This window comes from Epargyreus clarus, unplaced genomic scaffold (assembly GCF_041222505.1).
Source record: "Epargyreus clarus isolate Ecla_fem2 unplaced genomic scaffold, WU_Ecla_fem_2.2 ptg000003l, whole genome shotgun sequence".
NCBI classification, from domain to species: Eukaryota; Metazoa; Arthropoda; class Insecta; order Lepidoptera; family Hesperiidae; genus Epargyreus; species Epargyreus clarus.
This window is the reverse complement of record NW_027332211.1, coordinates 13,554,420-13,576,295: the sequence shown is the minus strand read 5'-3', so window position 1 is coordinate 13,576,295 and position 21,876 is coordinate 13,554,420. Positions and strand designations below refer to the sequence as shown.

Here is a 21,876-nt window from a genome sequence, read left to right as displayed (position 1 = left end):
GCCTTCATACAAAAATCTATTTAATGCGGCTATAAGTGTAAAAACTATTATTTTAGTAGCGGTTATATCTCTTGATTGGTAGACGTATAAAAAGTTCAGTGACCCTGATTAGAATACAAGACTTATTCCAACCTTTGATTTTTCGATGTTCTTAGTAAAAAAAAAATAAGTTTCTATTGAACTTTGTATCATTGAAGTTCTTAGTAAAAAACAGTGCTTAGCAGTGGGACAGTAATGTTATACTAATTTTAAGTAAAATCGATGTCAGTAGTGTACACTTCCAGGAGCCAAAAAATGCACATGTTTTGTTTAAATAAAATTAGAAATAATAAAATATTTCTCTCCCCAGACGTCGCCAGCTCCCTTCAATAGAGGAGGCGTGGAACCTGCCCATATCGGCGGAGATGTCGTCGCGGGCCCCCAAGTCCGCGCCGCCGCCGTACCCCGGCAAGCGGCCCGAAGAGCCACCACCCCTGACCCACCACCAGTTGCAAACCCTCCAGTACTTGCAACGGAACTCGCACAACCTGTCCCCGAATCAACAAGTATCTGATTTTTGTTCTTTGGAGCCAGTTATTAGTTGATATGTTTATCTTCTTTCACTCACACCTTAATAGTTTTCAACACGAGCACAACCTGTCGCCACACAAGCGCACAAACATACACACAAACGCACACGCACATTTAGGCCATCCAGTGTTGCCAACGCTAATAGTTTTTTTTTAGAATAGGAACACTTGTGACAATTAATATTTTACAGTTAAATAACTCATTTTGCTTTCTCATAAGAAAATTGTATTCACGAAGTCGTAATTTGAAGTCCCAAAAGTTTTTGAAAGTTGAATTTACTACAGCACATGCATTTAGGTACTTTAGCTTAATTTATTTTTTTAAAATGAGTACTACTAGTCTATTTACAAAATATATTCCTTCAGAAGGAGTAAAATAGCACGAAAGCATGAATTTTAGCTACTAGCGTTCACCAATCCTAATTCCTTACAATTACATCATTCATCAGTTATCATCATCCAAACCCTAGAATTGACACAAGTAGTAGTACATACACAAGGATATAAGCACTTATAAAATGTATTTATTTTCTATAGGCCTATTCTATTTGGATAGATCACAGTTGTTCACCAAAGGCAGTGTCCACTCAAGATCAGGTTTTATACGGAATAATTGTTATACAACGTGGAACGTTTTGTGTAAAATCAATTGTTCAAAGTTGCACCGGCTTGAAGTGGTCTATTTTATCTACTTTGACACTTAATTAAATTTAATTGACATTTAGTGTTGAAATGAACTAGTTACTAGTTTATCGCCTTATCGGAATTCGTCGTATTTATTATTTTTTAAGGTCGTCATTTGCGTAATTTAGTATTGTATTGATGGTCTTCAACTATGATTTCAGTTTAAATTATTATTTGTATTATGATTGAGCTAACTATTTTACGTGAATTAAAGTTTTTTAGGGTTATACTTTAGATTTTTATAATGCAAAACACTTTCAGTTAGATAATTCGTTAGTTTTTCATAGCACAATACTAAGTATTGTTATTGTTACACACTCATGCTTACATATAGAGACAAAATAGCTATTGTTAATTGGAAACAGTCGTGACCAATAAACTCAAAAACTATTTGCTACATTATATATGACGTTTTGGAAATATTTAATTTATCTGTTTGACTATACAGTTCTCAGTTTCGATTGACACATTATATTATCTAACAATTCAACGAAACATCCCGCCCAAATCGTTAGTATGTTTCAATCGCATAGATAAAGCTGTACGTTTATAGTGTGCATTACGTAAGACTTGTGATAATAATTATTTATATATCTGTAATAAAATACGATTTTTAATAGTTTGAAGATTACAAAGTTATTAATTTGTAAAAAATAATTTTGTTGTAACTAAATAAAACTAATGTTGACATTTTATATTAAGAATAAAATAAAGATGGAATATGTATAATTTATTTATTAAACTGACTATAATAAAATGCACTAAAAATATATAAAGAAAAAGTCAATAAAAAGAACTCTAACTAACTATTACGATATATAATATTATAAATCGTGACATACAATATTGCACCACCGTTTATTAGCTATAAAAGTTTCGTGTAATATTAATTTCGATACTAATTTAATTTAATTTGCAGGCATTAATGCAGCAGCTACTATCGCAGTATCGCTTGGCGCAGGCGGCGCGAGCGCGTGCGGTTTGTATCTTAAACTTATAACCAGGTGTAGTATATATTTGTATGTGTATATGATATATGTGTATGAGTAGGGCGGCAGGTCTCTAGAAAATAATATGCTCCTCCAGTACAAGATGTTAATCTAATATGTATCTAACAGGTAACGAAAAGCGAAGGTAGTACCGCGAGCGGCGGCGACAATGCCGAGTCGCTCGCCGAAGACTTGCTCAAGAGATTTTCTTCAGACTCGCAACCAGAAATCAAGAAAGAACCGGTTACCAGTAAGTATTGATGATGAGAATGTAACCTCTTTTATTTATGGGTGTATAATAGTCATTTTATTGAATTGGAAATTGTTGAAAAAGGGTTATGTAGTCAGTTTCATGAGGAATGCTGGCCAATGAACCTGTATCAATCAGTTCCCTTAAAGAACAAGAAGAAATCTTTCATTAACTACATTCACATTAATAATTTAGTGAGCTAATAATGTTATTCTAGTTTAAATTGTATGTACATTACTTTCTATCTAGGCCTCATTTGGAATATATCATGTAAACGAGCCTGTTGATAAAAATCTTAAAAATACAGCAGTTCTAAACTGATGCAGTAAGGCATGGATACATGCAAACAGGTGTGAAATACCTGTGGCCGTAAATGATATACCTTAAGTTTTGTTTTGTATCCATTTTCGGTAGCGTATCTATAGCCCATCTAATGTAGCTGTAGCATGCCTTACATACAAACTGCTCAATAGATAACAGCTGAGCACCTAACGTGTGTCGTCACAAATATTTTCGCACGTGAACCTATTTGGTGACATAGAATATGAAAAATATACAGAATGCGCACACATTTTTATCTGACGCCGGAGAGTAATAGAGAGTTTTTCGAGCATATTGATTTATAGAGTAATATTTTCGAGGTGTCTCATTTCTTCACATGCCCGAAAACCCAAACCATTTGACGGATTTTAACATATTTTATATCAGGTGTGCTTGGATTCGTCTAAATTGCACTAGTTTTTTTTATAATTGCTACTTACATATTAACTCAATATTATGGATTTTGAAAATATATTTCATTTTTATGAATTATCGTTCTTTGTAAAGGAATATCTTTGATATAGTGATTCACAGAAATTTATATGTACACTTCATATTATATACCGTCTGTATATGTTATATTCCAAGTTTGTAACCTATGATAGTACTGTAGGTACTTAGATAAAACAACATATTGATAATGTTGTATATTTATAAACGAAATTGTCTTGTCTAGAGATGTCATTGTTAAATTCCATAACATTAGGTTCTAAGGTGTATACATTATTAAAATGTATTATTATAACATAGGATACTTTTTATATTCCACATTTTTTTAGTTTTATTAGTGCCAATGTCATATCCATCAATCAAAAATGTTAAATAAGTATTGTTGAAGGAAAATTTTAAATATTAATGAACAATGGTTAAAACAATAAAGAAAGGTTAGTACTCTTGAAAGTTAAATGAATGTCGGTCGAATTTATACAAAAGTAACAATTCGTAATATTTGCAATATTATTCAGGTGTTATTAAATTTTATATTCTGTTATAAACATATAATAGAGACATGAATGTCTGCTAAATATATTTATTAAAACTAATTCAGGTCAGCTATTTTCGGGTCTCTGAATTCATAACAATATATTATTAAATCATAGTCATGTACAATTTAATAATATATTGTTTTACATGTTAGTTCTGTGAGAAATATCTTTTATGAAACTATAGTTGTCATCGTAGGACTTATTTGCTCTTTAGTAAAAGTTTGTTTTGAACATTTTTATTCTGTTTGCTCATGTGGTACTTTGTCACTTATAAAACACACTTATCTTGTGTGTATAGTTACAAATGTTTTAAGCATACTACTTGGTGAATAGTGATAGCATAGTGGTTTAAAACTCGGTTTCTCAATCGGCGTAATCGTGGTTCGATTCCTTGTTCGAGCTGATTTTATAGTTTTGGATGACTTAGAAATGAATTAACAATTGCTTGGACCTAATTTGCATTCTTGAGAGTTCTTAAAATATAAACTTTTTAAAGGTGTGTGAAATAATCGACTATTGTTTTAACGCTTCGCATTCTGAAATGAGACCTATGCCAAGCAGTGGGACAAACATGGATTGACGAAGACGACGATAATGACTTGGTCAATAAATCGGTAGTTTTTTAAGTTCGTGTATCTTAATGCAGTGTAATTTTAATGTTTTTCTCGCTTGTTGCAGAGATGGCAAGCAGCGTCAGTAGCAACGAAGCGGCGCTGGGCGGCCGCCAGCCCGTGGTCAAGCTGGAGCCGCTCAAGACGGACCCCCTCAAGCCCGTGTCCTTTCACATTGGGATGAGCTCCAAACAAATCTTGGACGCCTGCAAGTGAGTATTTATACCTATCTATCTATATACCTAATCCCAAGAACTCGATCACGCTACAAATAGCTGTGGTTTGTTCCATCTTCCCAGTTAAATTATCATGGTCCTACGCCCTTTCAAATAAATCTTGCATTGTGGTCAATAGTTTAAATTGGTGTCGTGTGTTGCGTCAGGGAGAACGCGGGCCCGCCGACGGCGTGGTCGGTGCTGGGCGCGGGCAGCGCTCCGCCCGAGCCGCCCGCCGTGCCGCCGCCGCGCCTCGCCGCCGAGCAGCTCGCGCCGCCCGCGCCCTTCGTCTACGTCGAGTCCAAGCGCGAGGCCTTCTCGCCGCAGCTGCAGGACTTCTGTCTCAAGCACCCCATCGCCGTCGTGCGCGGTCTCACCGCTGCGCTCAAGCTCGACCTCGGCCTCTTCTCCACCAAGACGCTCGTCGAGGCGTGGCCGGACCACGCGGTCGAGGTGCGCACGCAGCTCATGCAGTCCGCCGACGAGAACTGGGACTCCGCCGGGCGGCGGCGCGTGTGGGCGTGCGCCTCGCACCGCTCGCACACCACCGTGCGCAAGTACGCGCAGTACCAGGCCGGCTCCTTCCAGGATTCGCTGCGCGAGGAGCGCGAGCGCGGTACCGCGCCGCCGCACTCCGCCGGCGGGCTGTCCGACTCCGACGGCCGCGAGTCCGGCTCCGGCCCGGCCAAGCGCAGGAAGGGCGCCCGCATGCTGCGCTTCGGCACCAACGTCGACCTGTCCGACGAGCGCAAGTGGCGCCCCCAACTCGCCGAGCTGCAGAAGCTGCCGGCCTTCGCGCGCGTCGCCTCCGCCGCGAACATGCTCTCGCACGTCGGCCACGTCATCCTCGGCATGAACACGGTCCAGCTGTACATGAAGGTGCCCGGCAGCCGCACGCCGGGCCACCAGGAGAACAACAACTTCTGCTCGATCAACATCAACATCGGGCCGGGCGACTGCGAGTGGTTCGGCGTGCCGGACGCGTACTGGGGCGGCGTGCGCGAGCTGTGCGACCGGCACGGCCTGTCGTACCTGCACGGCTCGTGGTGGCCCGACCCGGAGGAGCTGCGCGCGCACGGCGTGCCAGTGTACCGCTTCACGCAGCGGCCCGGCGACCTCGTGTGGGTGAACGCCGGCTGCGTGCACTGGGTGCAGGCGACCGGGTGGTGCAACAACATCGCGTGGAACGTGGGCCCGCTGACCGCCCGGCAGTACTCGCTGGCGCTCGACCGCTACGAGTGGAACAAGGTGCAGAACTTCAAGTCGATCGTGCCGATGGTGCACCTGACGTGGAACCTGGCGCGCAACATCCGCGTGTCGGACCCGCGGCTGCACCGCGCGATGCGCACGTGCCTGCTGCAGACGCTGCGCGCGGCGGCCGGCACGCTGAACGCGGTGCGCGCGCGCGGCGTGCCCGTGCGCTTCCACGGGCGCGCGCGCGGCGAGGCGTCGCACTACTGCGGCGCGTGCGAGCGCGAGGTGTGGCACGCGCTGCTGGTGCGCGAGCACGAGCGCCGGCACGTGGTGCACTGCCTGGCGTGCGCGCGCCGCGCCTCGCCCACGCTGCAGGGCTTCCTGTGCCTGGAGGAGCACCACATGGAGGAGCTGGCGCAGGTGTACGACTCGTTCACGCTGCACCGGCCCGCGCCCGCCGCCGCGCCGCCGCCCGCGCTGCCGCCCGCGCACACGCCCGACTGAGCGCGCCCGCTCGACTCGTTGTACCTGTATTTATTTGTGTGAGAGTGTATGGTTTTTGTTCGAGGACGAGATGCTTCCTTTGTTTGTCGAGAGTCGTCGATTCTTCCCGTGACCCCGTCGCGGGGCTCGACGTTTCGATTGGCATTAAAATTTTAATACCGTTAGACGCTAGATGGATCCCGTGACCGTTTCGTTACGTCGTTTTTGACCAAGTTTGAGTATAAAAATGAGCGTGATCTATTTTTATTATACGGTGAATGTGAAATTTTTCGAAGAAGCGAGTATTTTGGCGATAAAAGTAATTTTGTAATTAGGTAACTTTTACATTTTACACGCTCCTCGATCACTATTGTAATTGTGAGAGATATTGATATAAAGATAAGAAGTCAATTATCGGTGGAGAATAGCCGGTAGTAATATGTACTAATATAGTTGTCGGCGGCGGCCTCGATTTGCGTATAGTGGGTAGGATAACCGCGTAGCTAGGAATGGTTTGGTAGGGCGGAGGTCGACGCGCCGTGGTCTCAAGTGCTCACGTGTTCACCACAATAAATGTGTTATTTTTGTATAGAAACATATTTATTTATTTTTGTCTTTGACGTTTTAGTTTGATTCGACTTTTAGTTTTCATGATCTTTATAGCGAATAGTAGTTGTAAGAAAATGGCACGGAGTGAGACTCTGCGTTTTAGGAGGGTCTGGTGTACAGTGCTGCTTTGTCCCAAAGAATGTTATACTCGTGTAGGCAATTTACTATTGGAAAGTGCAAGAAGTAACTACATATTCGCACTTATATTTTGCATTTTGTTTTTGTAATTTGTCATTATATATTTGGGATGAGAAAGAACTATTAATTTTCAAAATTTTACAATTAGACTTAGTTGAAATTTTCGTTATTGATTAATTCGAATTGGACCGTAATGATCAATAAACTTAGGCATAATTGTTTTTGGATTGGTGTAAATTAGAAAGGAATAGATAGAATAAGCCTCAGTTGGCAGTGGGTTGAGCGTCCCGCCTTTGACACCTCTCGTTGGTTGTTTCCCTTGAAGTTTTATTGATCTGTTAGTGAGATTTCATGTTGATTGTATTTCATTCTGGTGTCAAAGTCGCGGGCGCAAGGGCAGAGCCATGTGGAAGTGTTGTCGGATCTTGTATAGCGAATACCGATATAATTAATTATAAGTAATAATAACATCACTGCCATGTAATGACCTTACTGTTTATACTGTAATATTAAATTTTTATTAAAGTATATATATACGTAAATACTGTTTTTCATTTTAATATATTACCATTAATTATGAATGACACAAAGGTCGATGAAATATGACGCCATTTTGTTGCTATTTGGATTATATGTGCATGAACTCGCATTACTTACGAATGTTGAGTCCCCTTACTATGTGACAAGTCGTCAGGAGCATCCTCTACTAAGCTAATGGTTATGTAACATTTTTTTATAATGAAGTAGCAAGCTAGTTCAGTCCATTTGATGCTAAGTAGCCACTGACGTCCCTGGACATCTGTAACCAACTCCAGATGTACTTTTTAGACAAAATCAAAAAGTCCTAGAATGTCTCCTAAATATGTGCACGGGAATGTGGAATCGTGGATGGCTTTGGAATTGAAAAACTGCTGAAATTGATTTTAAAATAGTTTATTTCGTATATTTATTACTTCATGATTATTTTACATAACGTATATCAATAGACTCTAAACAAGTTCTAGTTTTTAACATTCAATTTGTGCTTATCACATAAGTAGTTACATTATAGTCAATTATTCCAATAAAAAAATTTAAAGCATAAAAGATGACACCGTTTCAAAAAAATAGGAAAGGCATAATTAAAATTATCAGGGCGTATTCAAATTTAATTTATATTTAATATTTACTAGGAGATGCTTCATGTACGATGTACGTGGATATAAGTAAATTTGCATTGCGCCGGAGACGAAAACCACTTTGCAAGGTTTCACATAATTTGGCGAAATGTTGGTGACATTATAAATTTGTATATTAGTAAATATGTGGATACAGTCTTAAAATACGGAAAGTATAACTAAAAAGCTTTTCTTGTGATGGTCTCACTTATTTAACTACATGTTGAAAAATATAAACTACAATTATGTATTTATTTAATTAAGTAAGCTTTTATAGCACCTATTTATTTCTTAACAATTACTTAGGCCATGTTCATATTTCGTTATAATACAGAGAGCTTCATGCATTTTAGCGCAAATTAAACTAGAAAAATGGAAACAAACAAATTTAAGAAATGCTTCCAAATTATATAATCATATTTTTTATAAATGTTCGACAGTTCCGAAATGCTAAACTTCACACGTAGGTATTAAAATTGCCCAGCAATATTATTTTATTAATCATTGTTATTTTATATATTAGGAATAGTCATACCATACCACATGATGTTAGGTTGTCAATACAGCCAATGAAATTTGTAAAAAACTTGCAATAAGTCAGAAATTTTACCTAAAGTCAATGCTTTCTGCATTAACGTTGAATTATTCGGCACTCTCCGTGTAACATATATCTCATACAACTTTTAAAGTAGAATACGAAGTGCGACCATTGGTGATTGGTGATAAGGCATAAAATACATACTTGTGCCGTGTGTATCGCAGTGGAACCACGAAAATCCTAAACATAGCCTTCACACTATACGTAAGTAAGTATACAGTTAGGTCATTTGGTGAAGACTAGCAATCACTTTCCACAATCAGCTACATTCTTTCGACTACCTAGCTCACATACCACAATTTCTATCAAAATACGTCTGTATTTAGATTCATAATATAAAAAATGGAATGTTTTTATTAAAAATCAAATTACAATTTAATACATCCTATTTCCTTAACATGCAAAGAATGTATCGCAAAAGAAAGTTTACTTTATTTCGAAATACATATTGATCTTTCGAATATTATGAACCTGAACTCAGAACCTACACATACCTTTGGTACAATAATTTGAGTACATTTACTTTTCATAGCGTAATAAATTATAATTGAGTTGGATATGAAGAGCATTAAAATGATTTCATATTTTACGATAATAATTAAGTTTTGCAGAACATAAAAAATCTATATAGCATTGAACATATAGCCTGATGGTGATAAATCTCTGATGATGATTCCATTCCTATTACGAATACGAATACTATTAATAACTAGAACATTACATGATTTTAAACTTACAATATGACGGATATGTATCTTATGTATATATACGTTTTGAATTCATCTATTTCAAATATGCAGATTATAATATAATAATATTGTGCATTTGTATAATATGAAACATTACTTAGAAAAAATACTTAGTTTATCTAACAAAATCTACTTTGACACAACTCTTGATAAGGTAATAGTTTGCAACGTGGAAGAATGTTTTATAATTAAAATGGAAGACAATAAAAGTCTATTTTACAAACAAGTTGAGGAAACATTATAGCAAAATTGAAATTATATGTACATATTTTTTCAAATTATTGATGGATAGAACTAGATCAAACTTTATACATAAAAAGCAAGGTAATTCAAAGCATTTATTACTATTCACGTGAAATTAAAACACATAAAAGTTATTTATGTTGAATTTTATGAAAATAAATTTAATATTATCTGTTTGATCTAGTAAAAGTTATTTTTCTCATCTTGTTATTTACTAGATTAGCAGTAACATTTATAAAATATATAATATTGTGTGCATTTTATAATGTTAACTAGTTATTTCATAACGATTTAACTAATTTGTTTTCTTAAAATATTTGATTATATTTCTACTATTTCTTATAGTACGAGTGCATTTCGATAAGTTTTTTCCCTATGGGTTCATTCAATGATGACCATATCATATTTCGTCGCATAAACTTTCATCTACCATCAAGATTACCTGTCACTTTACAATTCCAGGATTTTATCAAAGAACAGACTTTTCCATCTATCTACATATCAATTCCTCATTCGTTTTTCATTCAGTCCATTTAGTATTTATTTTATTAATTTTGTAAATAATAAAATACTTTCTACTTTTATGATATAAATATCTGTTATTATTAGATAGGTACATAATTTTTGCAAGTGAATTATCTGAGCTGCGGTTTACAAGCCAAAATATTCAATATTTTTAATGTATATGTCTTTTATACCAAGAAATTGAGCAAGTACGTAGTAAAATTATTATTATTTTATTAATTCGAGTGTGCGGTCGTGTAATTATAATACTAAACACTTTTTATAACAACATTTTAATATGATTCGAGTGGAAATTCGAGGTGTAAAACAAGACAATAGTAGTAACAACCGAGCTCGAGCCCACATAGAGAATTCTGCTATTAGAAAACTGTGCTGTACCACTGAACAGTAGTTTTGTACTGTACAGTGTTTCTGTACATTTACAATTACAAAATTCTCAAAATCAACAACCTAAGCTTTCATAAGGGTACTAAAAGTAGCCTTATCTCTACAAAAATGATTAACTGTTGCTGCTAACCTTCCTACTTATCCTTGATTCAACGCCTTAGAATGGAACCGCAGAGTCACTTGCAAAAAAAAACAGTTCCATTCAAAAGTACTACACGTAGTAATTAAACTAAACCTTGTCATTTCATCAGCCATACAATTCGATTCCTAACCATAGATTAGTAAAGATTACTCACTCCTAACAAGAAAATGTAACCAGTTTTGACAAATAAAATTGTCACTGTCATTTATTTTCGTATTTGAAAAATATTAAAAAAAATGTAGTTTTTACGAATGAAACTTTATTTCACCGCACTTTTTCTTCGAATTCGTGTTTTTGCACCAGATAACTGCGCATGTCGGCATTGTTCCGCGTAAATTAAACCATGACAGTCGGAGACGTAACACATAGGCTGTCACATAGTCAGCCATTTCATGGTTTCCTTCAATTACAAGGCGGTGAGATATCTATACTTATCTATGTTCCTAACATTAAAATCGTTCGGAGCAGTATCTACCGTGGGGTGTGTTTCAGGAGGCGGAGCGCAACACCGGCTTGCGTAGCAGCAGGGCGGAGTCCGCCGACACGATTGGCAGCTCGTTAGTGCAGTGGTACTTGATCAGATGTGGGACGCTTTCGAATATGCGGTCTTTGGTTCGAACCTGGGGATTATAAATAGTGTTATTTTTGCCTATTAACAGTAGTGTTAGGCGCTGCTCTGTTCTCCTTGGAAAGGTGTGGTAAGGGAGACATACTTTTCCAAGGCGGTCTAGCATAGCCCTCAGGGGTAGCGGCGTATTATTGACCGACCTCAGGCAAATCTTATCTGTGGTTGATTACATATTATGTCTATGGGCGGCAGTCACCACTTACCATCAGGTGGATTGCATGAGGTGGATGCGTCTGCTGCTCCTATATTAGATAAAGAAGTGTTTACCATCATCACTAGAGTCATCAACCACAAATGCAGTAGTACAAATAATAACCGAGTAGAGTTGTAGTATTGTAACTTATTGGCTATTGAATTGTAAGGTTTGGGGACTGAGTACAGGTCACTGAACATTAAAATCTAGTAACCCAGAGTATTGACGATGAGACGGGAAGATTTGTTTATGTATTTATTTTGTATAGGGCAACATTTATAGACTGCGAGGTTTAAAGGCCCGACACAACGTTTTTGCGGCGTGCAACTGTTTACGTTTCTTGCTTGCTTGAGAAATTAGCTAAGTGTAAATTGGACTCGCACATGAAGCGTTTCATACAGCTTTAGCAGCCATACGAATAATCACTACATTTCAGGGACAGATAAATGGACAGTTGAGACTTAATTCGATCCATTTGCACCCTTTGGCTACAGAACCCTAAAAATGGTCTCTGTAACGCTTTGTAACGCGTTGCCGCATCGCAATCTGTGTGATAAGGGTATGACAACATATGACATAAGGTATGAGCCTTACGCCCAGGGTACTCACCACGCCGTTAGGGTCGACGAGCAGCAAGTGTTTGTGGGTGCCGCGCCGCGCGCCCGTCAGCACGAACTGCCCCGCGCACGCCGCGGACTCGCGCACGAGGAACTCGCCGTCCTCCACCACCAACTGACAAAATAGAGTATTTTGTTTGTATAGACACGCTTCACTTAAGGATTGTGATGGATGCACGAATGTTCAAGTTATATGAAAATATTATATACAGACATATACAATGTACTAATGAACAATATACTAATAATAATATTTTTAATCTATTTCAAAGTTTCAGTCTTTATGTTCCAATGGCGGAATGGAATACGCATTTTAGTGATGGTTTCATTCAGGCAAACTATGTTTTTTTTTCACTGATAGCAACTGTGTTTGGGGGTCCCACAGGACCGGCGGCTCGGGGCGGACCCCCTTAGTCCGTTAGAGTTGTGTACGATACTCTAAAGATAATTAATATTTCAATGTTGCCATTTTTTATAACGACGCAAGAAGGTAATAATGACTCAACAGCTTTTTAAGCTAAAAAACGTATAATGTACATAAAAATCTATAAGGTAAATATAAAAAGAAAAACATGTCTCTTATTCCCATAATATAAAAGACCGACCTTCTCAGCGGTAGTCCTCGATATCGGCCCATGGAACCAAGGCTCGCGAGCTAACAGGGCTGCCTGAGCCGCAGCGGACAGCGGCTCAGCATCCGCGGCCGGCGACGATGCGGACGTCGTCGACGACGTCGACGCGGCCGACGACGACGTCATCGGCGCCGCTGTGAACGGCTCTGCAATAAAGTTTTATGTCATGACGTCATAAGTGTCTAGGAAATTGTGCGTGATTAATCAGATGCACAAGGAACTATTTGGTGCATTAGTACAAATCTAAAGTTGCGCAATTTTAAAAATATTTATAGCAAAAATCATTAATGCATGTAACAATATCGGTAAAAGAGAATGTGAAAATGTCTCAATAGATCTATTGCTCCTACTAAGGATTGTCTAAAACCTGCATTGATTTTCAACTGTTATTTTATGCAAGAAAGAAATGGCAATGTTGATGCAGCTAAAGTTTTAGTAAACTAAACTTATAATTACTATATAAATTGTATGAAGCTATCTTTTATTGAAGGACTGTCACTAACTGATATTAGTCGAATATAATAAGAGGGAGTAGAACAACATAATTCTCGTACTATCTTCGTCTTGAACTACCCTGGTCAACCACTAAGAGAATACTTAAAAAATAAAGTTCAATGTTGAACTTGAACTTACGAACATGGTAGAAAAACCTTCAGTAAAATGTAACATGTGCAATACTAACGCATATCAAAGATATCAGTGTGGTGGTTGGGCAGCAGCGCGGTGGGCGGCGTGCGCGGCGGCGGCGTCTGGTTCACGTAGTGCCGCACGCTCTCCTCGCATCTGGGGAGCATAGATCATATATCAATGCTTGATTTGTAATATATCCTAATAAATACTATAGTAGTAATAATAAAAAATGTAGTTGGTACCGATTATTATAAATTTGATTTAGAACTGTTAAAATTATACCACTTTTTTTTAAAGTAGAATTTAGATAATCTTATCACATGGCAACAACACTATGTTTGATCCGTTAGAGTAAATAACATCTGGTGCATCAGATTTTCTACACTACAATACACTACCATTCTGTTCATCGTTAGCTTTGACTGTTTAAGCATAGTCATTGTATAGAAACCTCGAATACGTTTTGGAAACGATATTATTTTGATAAAAATAAAAGCGCAAATGTAGCTATCGTCTTACATATCTATAATCCTATATCGGTTCGGTAAAGTTCGCTAAATCAAATTGGCTAATAAAAAACGCCTTCAGGTAAGGCAATGACTAAATGTTATTGTTGATATCGTAATGACGATGATGTTAATGACGAGTAGATGGCTAGGAGGACGACAATGATGATTATAATGTTGTTTGGAGGAACAAATGATGTTGAACTCACGACGACATAGGCGCCAACGACGAAAGCGGCGGCGGCGGCGGGTGTCTGTGCGGCGTGGGCGAGGGCGGCGCCTTGTCCGGCATGTCGTTGTAGTACTCGCGGTCCTCCAGCGGCAACGAGCTCGCACCCGCTGAGCTCTGCTCCGCTGGTAATAGCGGTCGAGAGCCGTTTATGTTTAACCTGTTCGAAAATAAATATTATATCGTAGTGACTTGAAGGTGGTAGAACTCTTTGTAGTTCGACTCCGGCTGCACCACCGCCACACCTATTTCTGTCTAATATCAGCAGTGTTAGGCGTGGCTGTGTTTGAAGGTTGTGGTAAGGGAGACATACTTTTCCGAGGCGTTCCAGCTTAGTTCACAGGGGTAGCGGCGCATCTGTGGCCGACCTCAGGTAGGAATATCTAATCTTATCTGGAAACGATATGCGGCAGTAGCCACTTACCATCAGGTGGACTGCATGCTCGTCTGCTACTCCTAAATTATATTTAAAAAAAAATTGACGGCACTAAATTGACTGTCATTCGCTTAACTTTCTGTAGCCTAGTGGACTTTATTTCAACATAGGATTAGCAGACGAGCTTGCGGTCTACGTAAAAGTAAGTGGCCACTGTCGCCCATGGACATCTGTAATTAACCCCAGTAAATATTAGATTCCTGCCAGAGCTTGGCCAATGATGTGTTGCCAGTGCTATTCCTGCGAACTAAGTGCAGAATTATACTAGATAAGTATGTGATGTTATTAGCCAGAAATAGGTATGGTGGTGGTTCTACCGAAGTCGAACTCCAGAGGGGCCTACGACCTTCAAAATTCTACATGCAAAACATGAAGAGAAAGGGTTAGGAGATTGAGGTTTAGTATTCCTTTTATCAATATAGCAAACAATATTTATGTGATAATATATTATTCACAAATACTTTCCACATTACAATCAAAATTTTGTGAATATTGGTGAATCACACAAGGAAAAGTTATCTGTTAAAATTAACGTATATGACTCACGATGAGGGCTTCGTGAGGAATTCCTTGAAGCGTAGCTCGAAAGCTTGGCCGATGGTTGCTATCACGTCTTGCGCGAGTCTACCGCCACACTCCAGGACATAGCAGGCCCGCCACTCGGACGGCGGTACCGACTTCGCTACGTATGCTACGAAGTCTAGTGAATCTTGATCACCACCCGAAGCGAAGGATACGCGCGGCATGTCGTGGCGAGCTATAGTCTCCCCTCCTTCTAATGCGGCTAGTGTTATAGCTCGTGAAGATATGGTGAGAGCCACGTTAGAGCCAGAGTGTGCCATTCGCGGCCTGGCAGCGAGCGCACACGCCGCCGCTTGGCAGATCCGCCGCTTCTTGTCAGCTGAACGGAGACCAGCCGCAGCACATACTCTTGCTATACATTCCCTGTAAATATTTAATAAAAACTCAAGATATATCCTATACATTACAAATTAGTAGCAAATGAAGTTGAATGAGCATTCAGTGTACTATATAATGCTATAATATATAATGCTGTTGCAGTTGCAAATGCTCTCTAAATTTATACCCAAACCTCATTGACGTCTTGCAGAAGGCTGGTATCTTTGGGCTGGGCCTCACAATCAAAGGACACATTTGCAAATCCCCGGCATGCACCTCTTATTTTTTCTAAGTTATGACCATATTAGAAATCAATTATCAATGCTTAACGGTGAAAGAAAACACCATAAAAAACCAATACATCTGAGAGTTCTATAAGACCAATCAAAGGTGTGTGAAGTCAATTGACTAATCAATTGACCAGCGCAGTGGACTATGGCCAAGAGACATAGGAGACTCATTTCGAGCATTGGGACAATAATGGCTTGACGATGAGGAAATATGTACTGCTTTCTTGTATACATTGCAATACTTGCCACTTTATATAATACACACAGTATAGCTAATTTAACTGTAAATAATAAACATCAATTGCAGATAGATGAGTCAGCTGACATCTTGATACATCTTGATGAGTTTGTATTGCAAATAATTGTCTTAAATAGGTCTATCAATATGGGGCGGGATGACTAACACTGAGCATCCAAGTAGGTACTTATTGTTGTACTTCATTATCTTATTATTTATAACGTTCTGAATGTTTACTAACATACTATTCATTAATTTATTTGTTTAACAAACTGTGGAAACTACAAGCACAAAAAAATATTCCTTTATAATAAGTTATCTATAAAATTTTTAGTCATGTATTACCCGTTATAGAACTATTGTTAGGTCTTAGTTTAGTCATTACATACAGATGTCTTAAATGTTTTAAAGAGGATAAAATTAGTATATAATCTGTATGATTGCCCTGTTTATGTCATGGCGTATAGTTTTCCCTCACAATAGCTGGAGGGCAGGAATGGACTACACATAATGATTGTTATATTTACATTGTGTAAGCCATTCTAGTTAATTTCTGAAACACTATGGTATCAATATTTAAATATTACATAAGGCCAAATGGAGTAATAGTTGCGAAATACTATTTACTTACTTTGCTACTTGAGATCTTGTTTCAAAATCTAATTTTTTCATTGATGTTAGCACTTCCATGCAGCCAATGTACTGGAAGGAAAATAGAATGATTAAATGTTATAATTAAAATATTATAGTAAAATTTAGCCTGTATGTATGTTGCTAATTTTAGATATAATTAATGATTTGAGTTAACTTTTCCTGATGATAGGTCAATTTGGGTATAAATTAGGGAGGGAGGGGTTTACTGTTGCTACACTTAAAGCGTATAAAATCTTTCATTTTGGTGAATTATTGAGAAGTACATAGTTTTATTTTAAATTTACATATATTTTTCTTGTCTATCATTGGTGAACGTAGAAGAAAGTCAAGAGTTAATATTTATATTTATGAGGATGCAGGTTGATAAACTTTTAAACACCATGGATAGTGATATTGCAGGTACATTACCATTGAACAGGTATTTTGAAGATGGTTCGTTAAAAAACTTTTGTAAGATTCGTAGTTTGGTTGTTACATATTTATCAAAAAAAATAAAAACTTCAACAGAATAACCAAGAATGCTATGAGCAGTGAGGCTTATCATTTCACAAAGTCAAGGTTAATCAACATACAATGAGTATGTAAACAATGTAGGGGGTATTTACCCTGACGGCGTATGTGACTCCGTCGCTGGCCAACACGGAGTCGGGGTGAAGCCAGCCGCGCACCGGCTTCGCCACGAACGGCCCGGTGTCCCCCATTCTCACTAACTACACGCCCGACAATAACTACAGGCCAATTCCTTCACACTTCACCTACTTTCAGCTATTCCACACGCACTTTCATTGTGATTCAGATCATTAATTCAATCTATAACACTATCAGTAACTATCTCACTTAGAAACTGGGCTTACACGCTCCATTCAAGACGCATTTTGTTAAAAACGAATATTTCTATATTGCTCTATTCGTACTTTTGCTGCAGAAATGTAAGGAACAGATGTTTTTTAAAAAATATTTCTATCTACACCTACTACAAAAGTTCAACTTTTTTGACAGTGTCACGATCACCGAGATCCTGCCTGAGTGAGCCTCGAAATTGTTAGTGTTGCCAGTAAAATAATTAAATTGATTATAATCGTAATAATCGATTATTGTTGTTGTATCGATTTGTAGCCAACTAATCAAAGTAGAAATCAATTTAGTATAAAACATAACATGTCTATGAACTATATTTTTTTAAATATCTTATGTTTTTTAATATACCTTAATACTATTACACTTACCACCTTGGTAAGTAGTGCCATCTATCGGAACGAATGTCATTTAAGCTAATACGCGGTTATCACAAACTAGTACACAAACTAATACATATTACATAAAAAATCGGCCAAGTTAATAGTTCTGTAAAAAAATATTTTATTGGCATTCAAAATACGTTTTTATTTTATTGTTTTATTCGGAGACATTCAGAGACACAATACGCTAAACTACCGAGAAACGTAAACTGCCACATTCATCTTAAAAAATCTTACTTTATTTGTAATAATTTCAGTTGTAACTATTATTTAATGTTTATTACATTAAATATTTCCATATATGGAACATCCATATGATTGTAAAGTCTGGGTGTAGGAATTAGAATAACCATTTACGAGTAAAATTGTCTAATGTTTATCCCACCCAGTAAAATTAACTCAACTTAAAAGAGGGGATTTTCGTACAATATTTTGGTTGGACTGCTTTAAAAATTCCTCATTCCTCAATAGTGCCTGAAGATACCTAAAATTATTCGAGCAATGTTCTCAATGTACCTAATTAATAGACTTATGTTCCACAGGTTCGGCTGAATATGCCAATTAGAAGACCCTTTTGATCAACGGAGGAGGGGACATATTAATTCGTGCTTCCAGTGACGGTTTAGCATGAATTTTAGGCGAATGCCTAGATTGAATATTTGGGCTAAAAATGTCACACAAGCAACTATGATGTTTCGAATTTGGATTTCGAATTCGAATTTCGAAGGATATGACTTTGTCTTTGTCAATATTATAAATAACATTCATAAAAATAATATATGAACATTAAAAAACAATATATTGTAATCTCTCGATTAAAATTTAAGACGATGGCTATTTTCTTGATAGCAAAAGATTAATTCTATGCTACGGATAAAATCATTTGTATGGATAATTGTTTGCATATCCTAATCTTGTATCTTTATTCCTATCCATTCTCATTATTATTGGTGACACGAACTCAGCAGAGGAACAGTAATTGGTTTAGGATGACTTGCATTTAGGTAACAGGCGCTTGCATGTTGATACTACTTGACACACAAAACGGTTTCTATTACTATAAAACAAAAGATCATAACGTCCTCAAAAAATATATTTTTTGTGAATGTAGGTACTTATCACTACATCATGAATTGTTATTATCCCTTAACTCATAACAAATTCTTTTAAGTATTATTTTTATTTACTTATATTACAAATTATTAATGCCGCAAGTACTCAGGGAGACGCAAATGATATATATTTTGGGGATCCTTTTTCGCAGTAACTCACTTCTAAACTTGGGCAAAGCAGTTATCTTAAATAATGTATGTCAAAACGGGTCGTTTAGGAATTTTGTCAGAGCGGCAGTGGATGAGCGTTTATTTTTATCGGCGACTACCCCCGGCGTTAAAGTAATAGCCGCCACGAGAGCTGTGCAGCGATCTGACAGGTAGGTATCACACCGAAGTAGAATTCACGAACTAATTGTATATTCAAATATATGTTCTAAAATTTTGTTATTTATGTATGAACTTATATCGATGTTCGTTTAATGTTAACATATGACGTACAGAACTGTGCAACATTTTTGTAGTTATGGAAATTTCAACACAAATTTAAAGGTCTACTCAAAGCCAGACATTTTTTTTTAATATTTTTTTTAATATAAAATAACTACTCAATTTTAAATAACATTCATACAAATAAAATATAAAAATTAAAAAAAAAAAACAATATATTGTTATCACTCGATTAAAATTTAAGACGATGGCTATTTTCTTGACAGCAAAAGATGAATTCTGCTACGGATAAAATCATTTGTACTTATCGGTATAAGCACAACACGGTGCTACGACCGTAGCGCGTAGAGCTTTGGGCGGGCGGGCGCGTGCGTGCGTCAGTGCTGTGCCGGCGGCCGCCGCGAGTCGCCGCTCCCCGGCATGCGTCCGCACCACCCTCGGAAACTCCACACAACGACCACACACCACCGCGCGCCTCTGTGAGTAAACAAAACACTTCACTCACACTTTATAAAAACGTAAAAAATATTCAGAGCTATATTTTAAGTGATGACTCGGCACGGAAGCATTCATTTCCGCACGTGGATCTATATTCGCTCGAGCTGAGCCTTCTCGACGCACTAACAAATGAGCGGTTCGTTCGATAGCCCACTGCCCCTGTGAGAGGTTTCTAAGTGAACCCTCCTGAAGGGTTGTACTAAATTCAGATTAAATGCTCTGTGAATACAACTGTGAAGGATTTGTGAAAGCCTAAACCTCTTTGTGAATCCCGTTGAATTTTAAATTATCCGTCATGTTTTCTTCCGTAAAATTTGTGGTTTTATTAATAGGTAAATATTTTGTAGTGGTCGTCTGTATGCATAGAGTATAGTGTCTTGTTATCTTATTACTATTCTGATTTGTAAGAAAATAATGTGCAGAATTCTAGCTATACTTTATTTCTAGCGCTGATTTCACACTACGGTTATGTTATTACAAATCTACCCTCAACAACCATTTTAAACCAAAGCGAATTCTTTTTTTGTGTATCTTCAGTTAAACAATAATTTATAACTGACTGCAACAACAAGACAATATATTAAATTAAGCTTAAGATTTATTATGTTACTGGATCGAGATTAAAATGTTATCACATGCCGGCACGTGGCATTGCGCTGTGCATTAACAGTGCATTTGCAGTGTGCACAGTAGACTGTTCATTTTAACGTCACCGTCGAGCGACGTCCCACAATCGTCGGGGCTCTGTTCTTCCCACAGTACCTACTCGTTGTTCATTTTATAATAGCCTCGTAAGTCTTTTACAATTAGTTGGATAGATTGGCTTCTTTTTATTTTAATACTTGTATTTATTTCAATTTGGTGGTCAATATTTTATTCTGTTCAAATTGCATTTTTTTGTAAACTGTCAAACAATCCAGCTTATTTAGATAAGCTCCAAATAACATGTACTAGTAGGAATTGGTCAACTGGCTTTGTGAACTATGGCCTAAAATGCCTCTTAATTTGATAGGGGACCTGTCTCTAGCAGTGGGACAGAAATAAATTGAGGACGGTAGGAAATCGGGAGATTACCGGATTACGCATAATCACGCATTACGCAGATATTTGGTATTTTACTTGCATTGCGAAAGTTAAGTCTAGAAGACATATAAAAAGCTGCTAAAGAATACCATTCTAATATATAATACGAAACCATGCCACGATGAAATTAAAATGTCATATGCAGAGCACACTTCATATAGTGATATCACCAGGGTTGCAGCATGTCTATTTGTTCTCAGTGTACAGTTTTCACGTTGAGTGGCATTGTACGTACTCATAGATACTGTGAGAATAAAACTAAAGTCGTTTTATTTTTTGAGCTGTAAAAATGGGTGATACTTACCCCTAGTCTCCTTTAAGATGAGATGAGTATAAAGGAGTATCAATAAATAGCAAACAGAGTATTCTATTGAGTTTGTAGTAGTAAGATATTGTTAAGAGGCTGGGATAGAAAACTGAAAATCGAATATCGTAAACTATACTGTCGTAAATTATAGCTTTTTGCTATATTCATATTATTTGTCAGAAAGAAAACATTAAAATTAATTTACCTACTAAAGACTTAATAGTTAGTTATTATTTTATAGCTACAACTAATTTTCGATTTGTAATTCCACTGGTTCTTACGTAACCAGTAATATTCGGTAGCTGTATCACAGTTAGGAATAGTTTACAATTTGCGGCTCCAACGTTCCATTCCGGAAATTTCGTAGACAACTAAGTTGATTGGAGTCTGGTCACTCGCCCTAAAACTTCCGTGGACCGAGTGCAAACTGGAACACTAGGACATG

The 21,876-nt window shown here is 37.8% G+C and overlaps 3 protein-coding genes across 4 annotated transcripts in view; 2 read left to right on the top strand and 1 right to left on the bottom strand.

The window, feature by feature from the left end:
- Utx (Utx histone demethylase) overlaps positions 1–6,461 on the top strand; it is a 47,128-nt gene extending 40,667 nt beyond the window's left edge. For both annotated transcript variants that reach the window (XM_073089664.1, XM_073089675.1), the window contains 5 exons: positions 350–545; positions 2,173–2,232; positions 2,372–2,492; positions 4,478–4,622; positions 4,793–6,461. In XM_073089664.1, the coding sequence (XP_072945765.1) occupies positions 350–545; positions 2,173–2,232; positions 2,372–2,492; positions 4,478–4,622; positions 4,793–6,323 (2,053 nt within the window). In that variant the 3' untranslated portion in view covers positions 6,324–6,461. The remainder of the gene's footprint in view (positions 1–349; positions 546–2,172; positions 2,233–2,371; positions 2,493–4,477; positions 4,623–4,792) is intronic.
- A 1,505-nt stretch (positions 6,462–7,966) lies between these two features.
- Positions 7,967–17,830, bottom strand: Shc (SHC-adaptor protein). The gene is made up of 8 exons (XM_073089686.1): positions 17,409–17,830; positions 16,781–16,851; positions 15,268–15,666; positions 14,266–14,445; positions 13,603–13,703; positions 12,894–13,066; positions 12,281–12,403; positions 7,967–11,470 (listed from the first exon to the last, which is right to left on the bottom strand). The coding sequence occupies exons 1-8, from the start codon at positions 17,502–17,504 to the stop codon at positions 11,339–11,341; spliced, it is 1,275 nt and encodes a 424-aa protein (XP_072945787.1). The 5' UTR covers positions 17,505–17,830; the 3' UTR covers positions 7,967–11,338.
- A 2,081-nt stretch (positions 17,831–19,911) lies between these two features.
- Positions 19,912–21,876, top strand: part of LOC140754635 (uncharacterized) — a 33,731-nt gene continuing 31,766 nt past the window's right edge. Inside the window, exon 1 of the mRNA XM_073089645.1 lies at positions 19,912–20,022. The gene's annotated coding sequence lies outside the window, so the exon portion shown is untranslated. The remainder of the gene's footprint in view (positions 20,023–21,876) is intronic.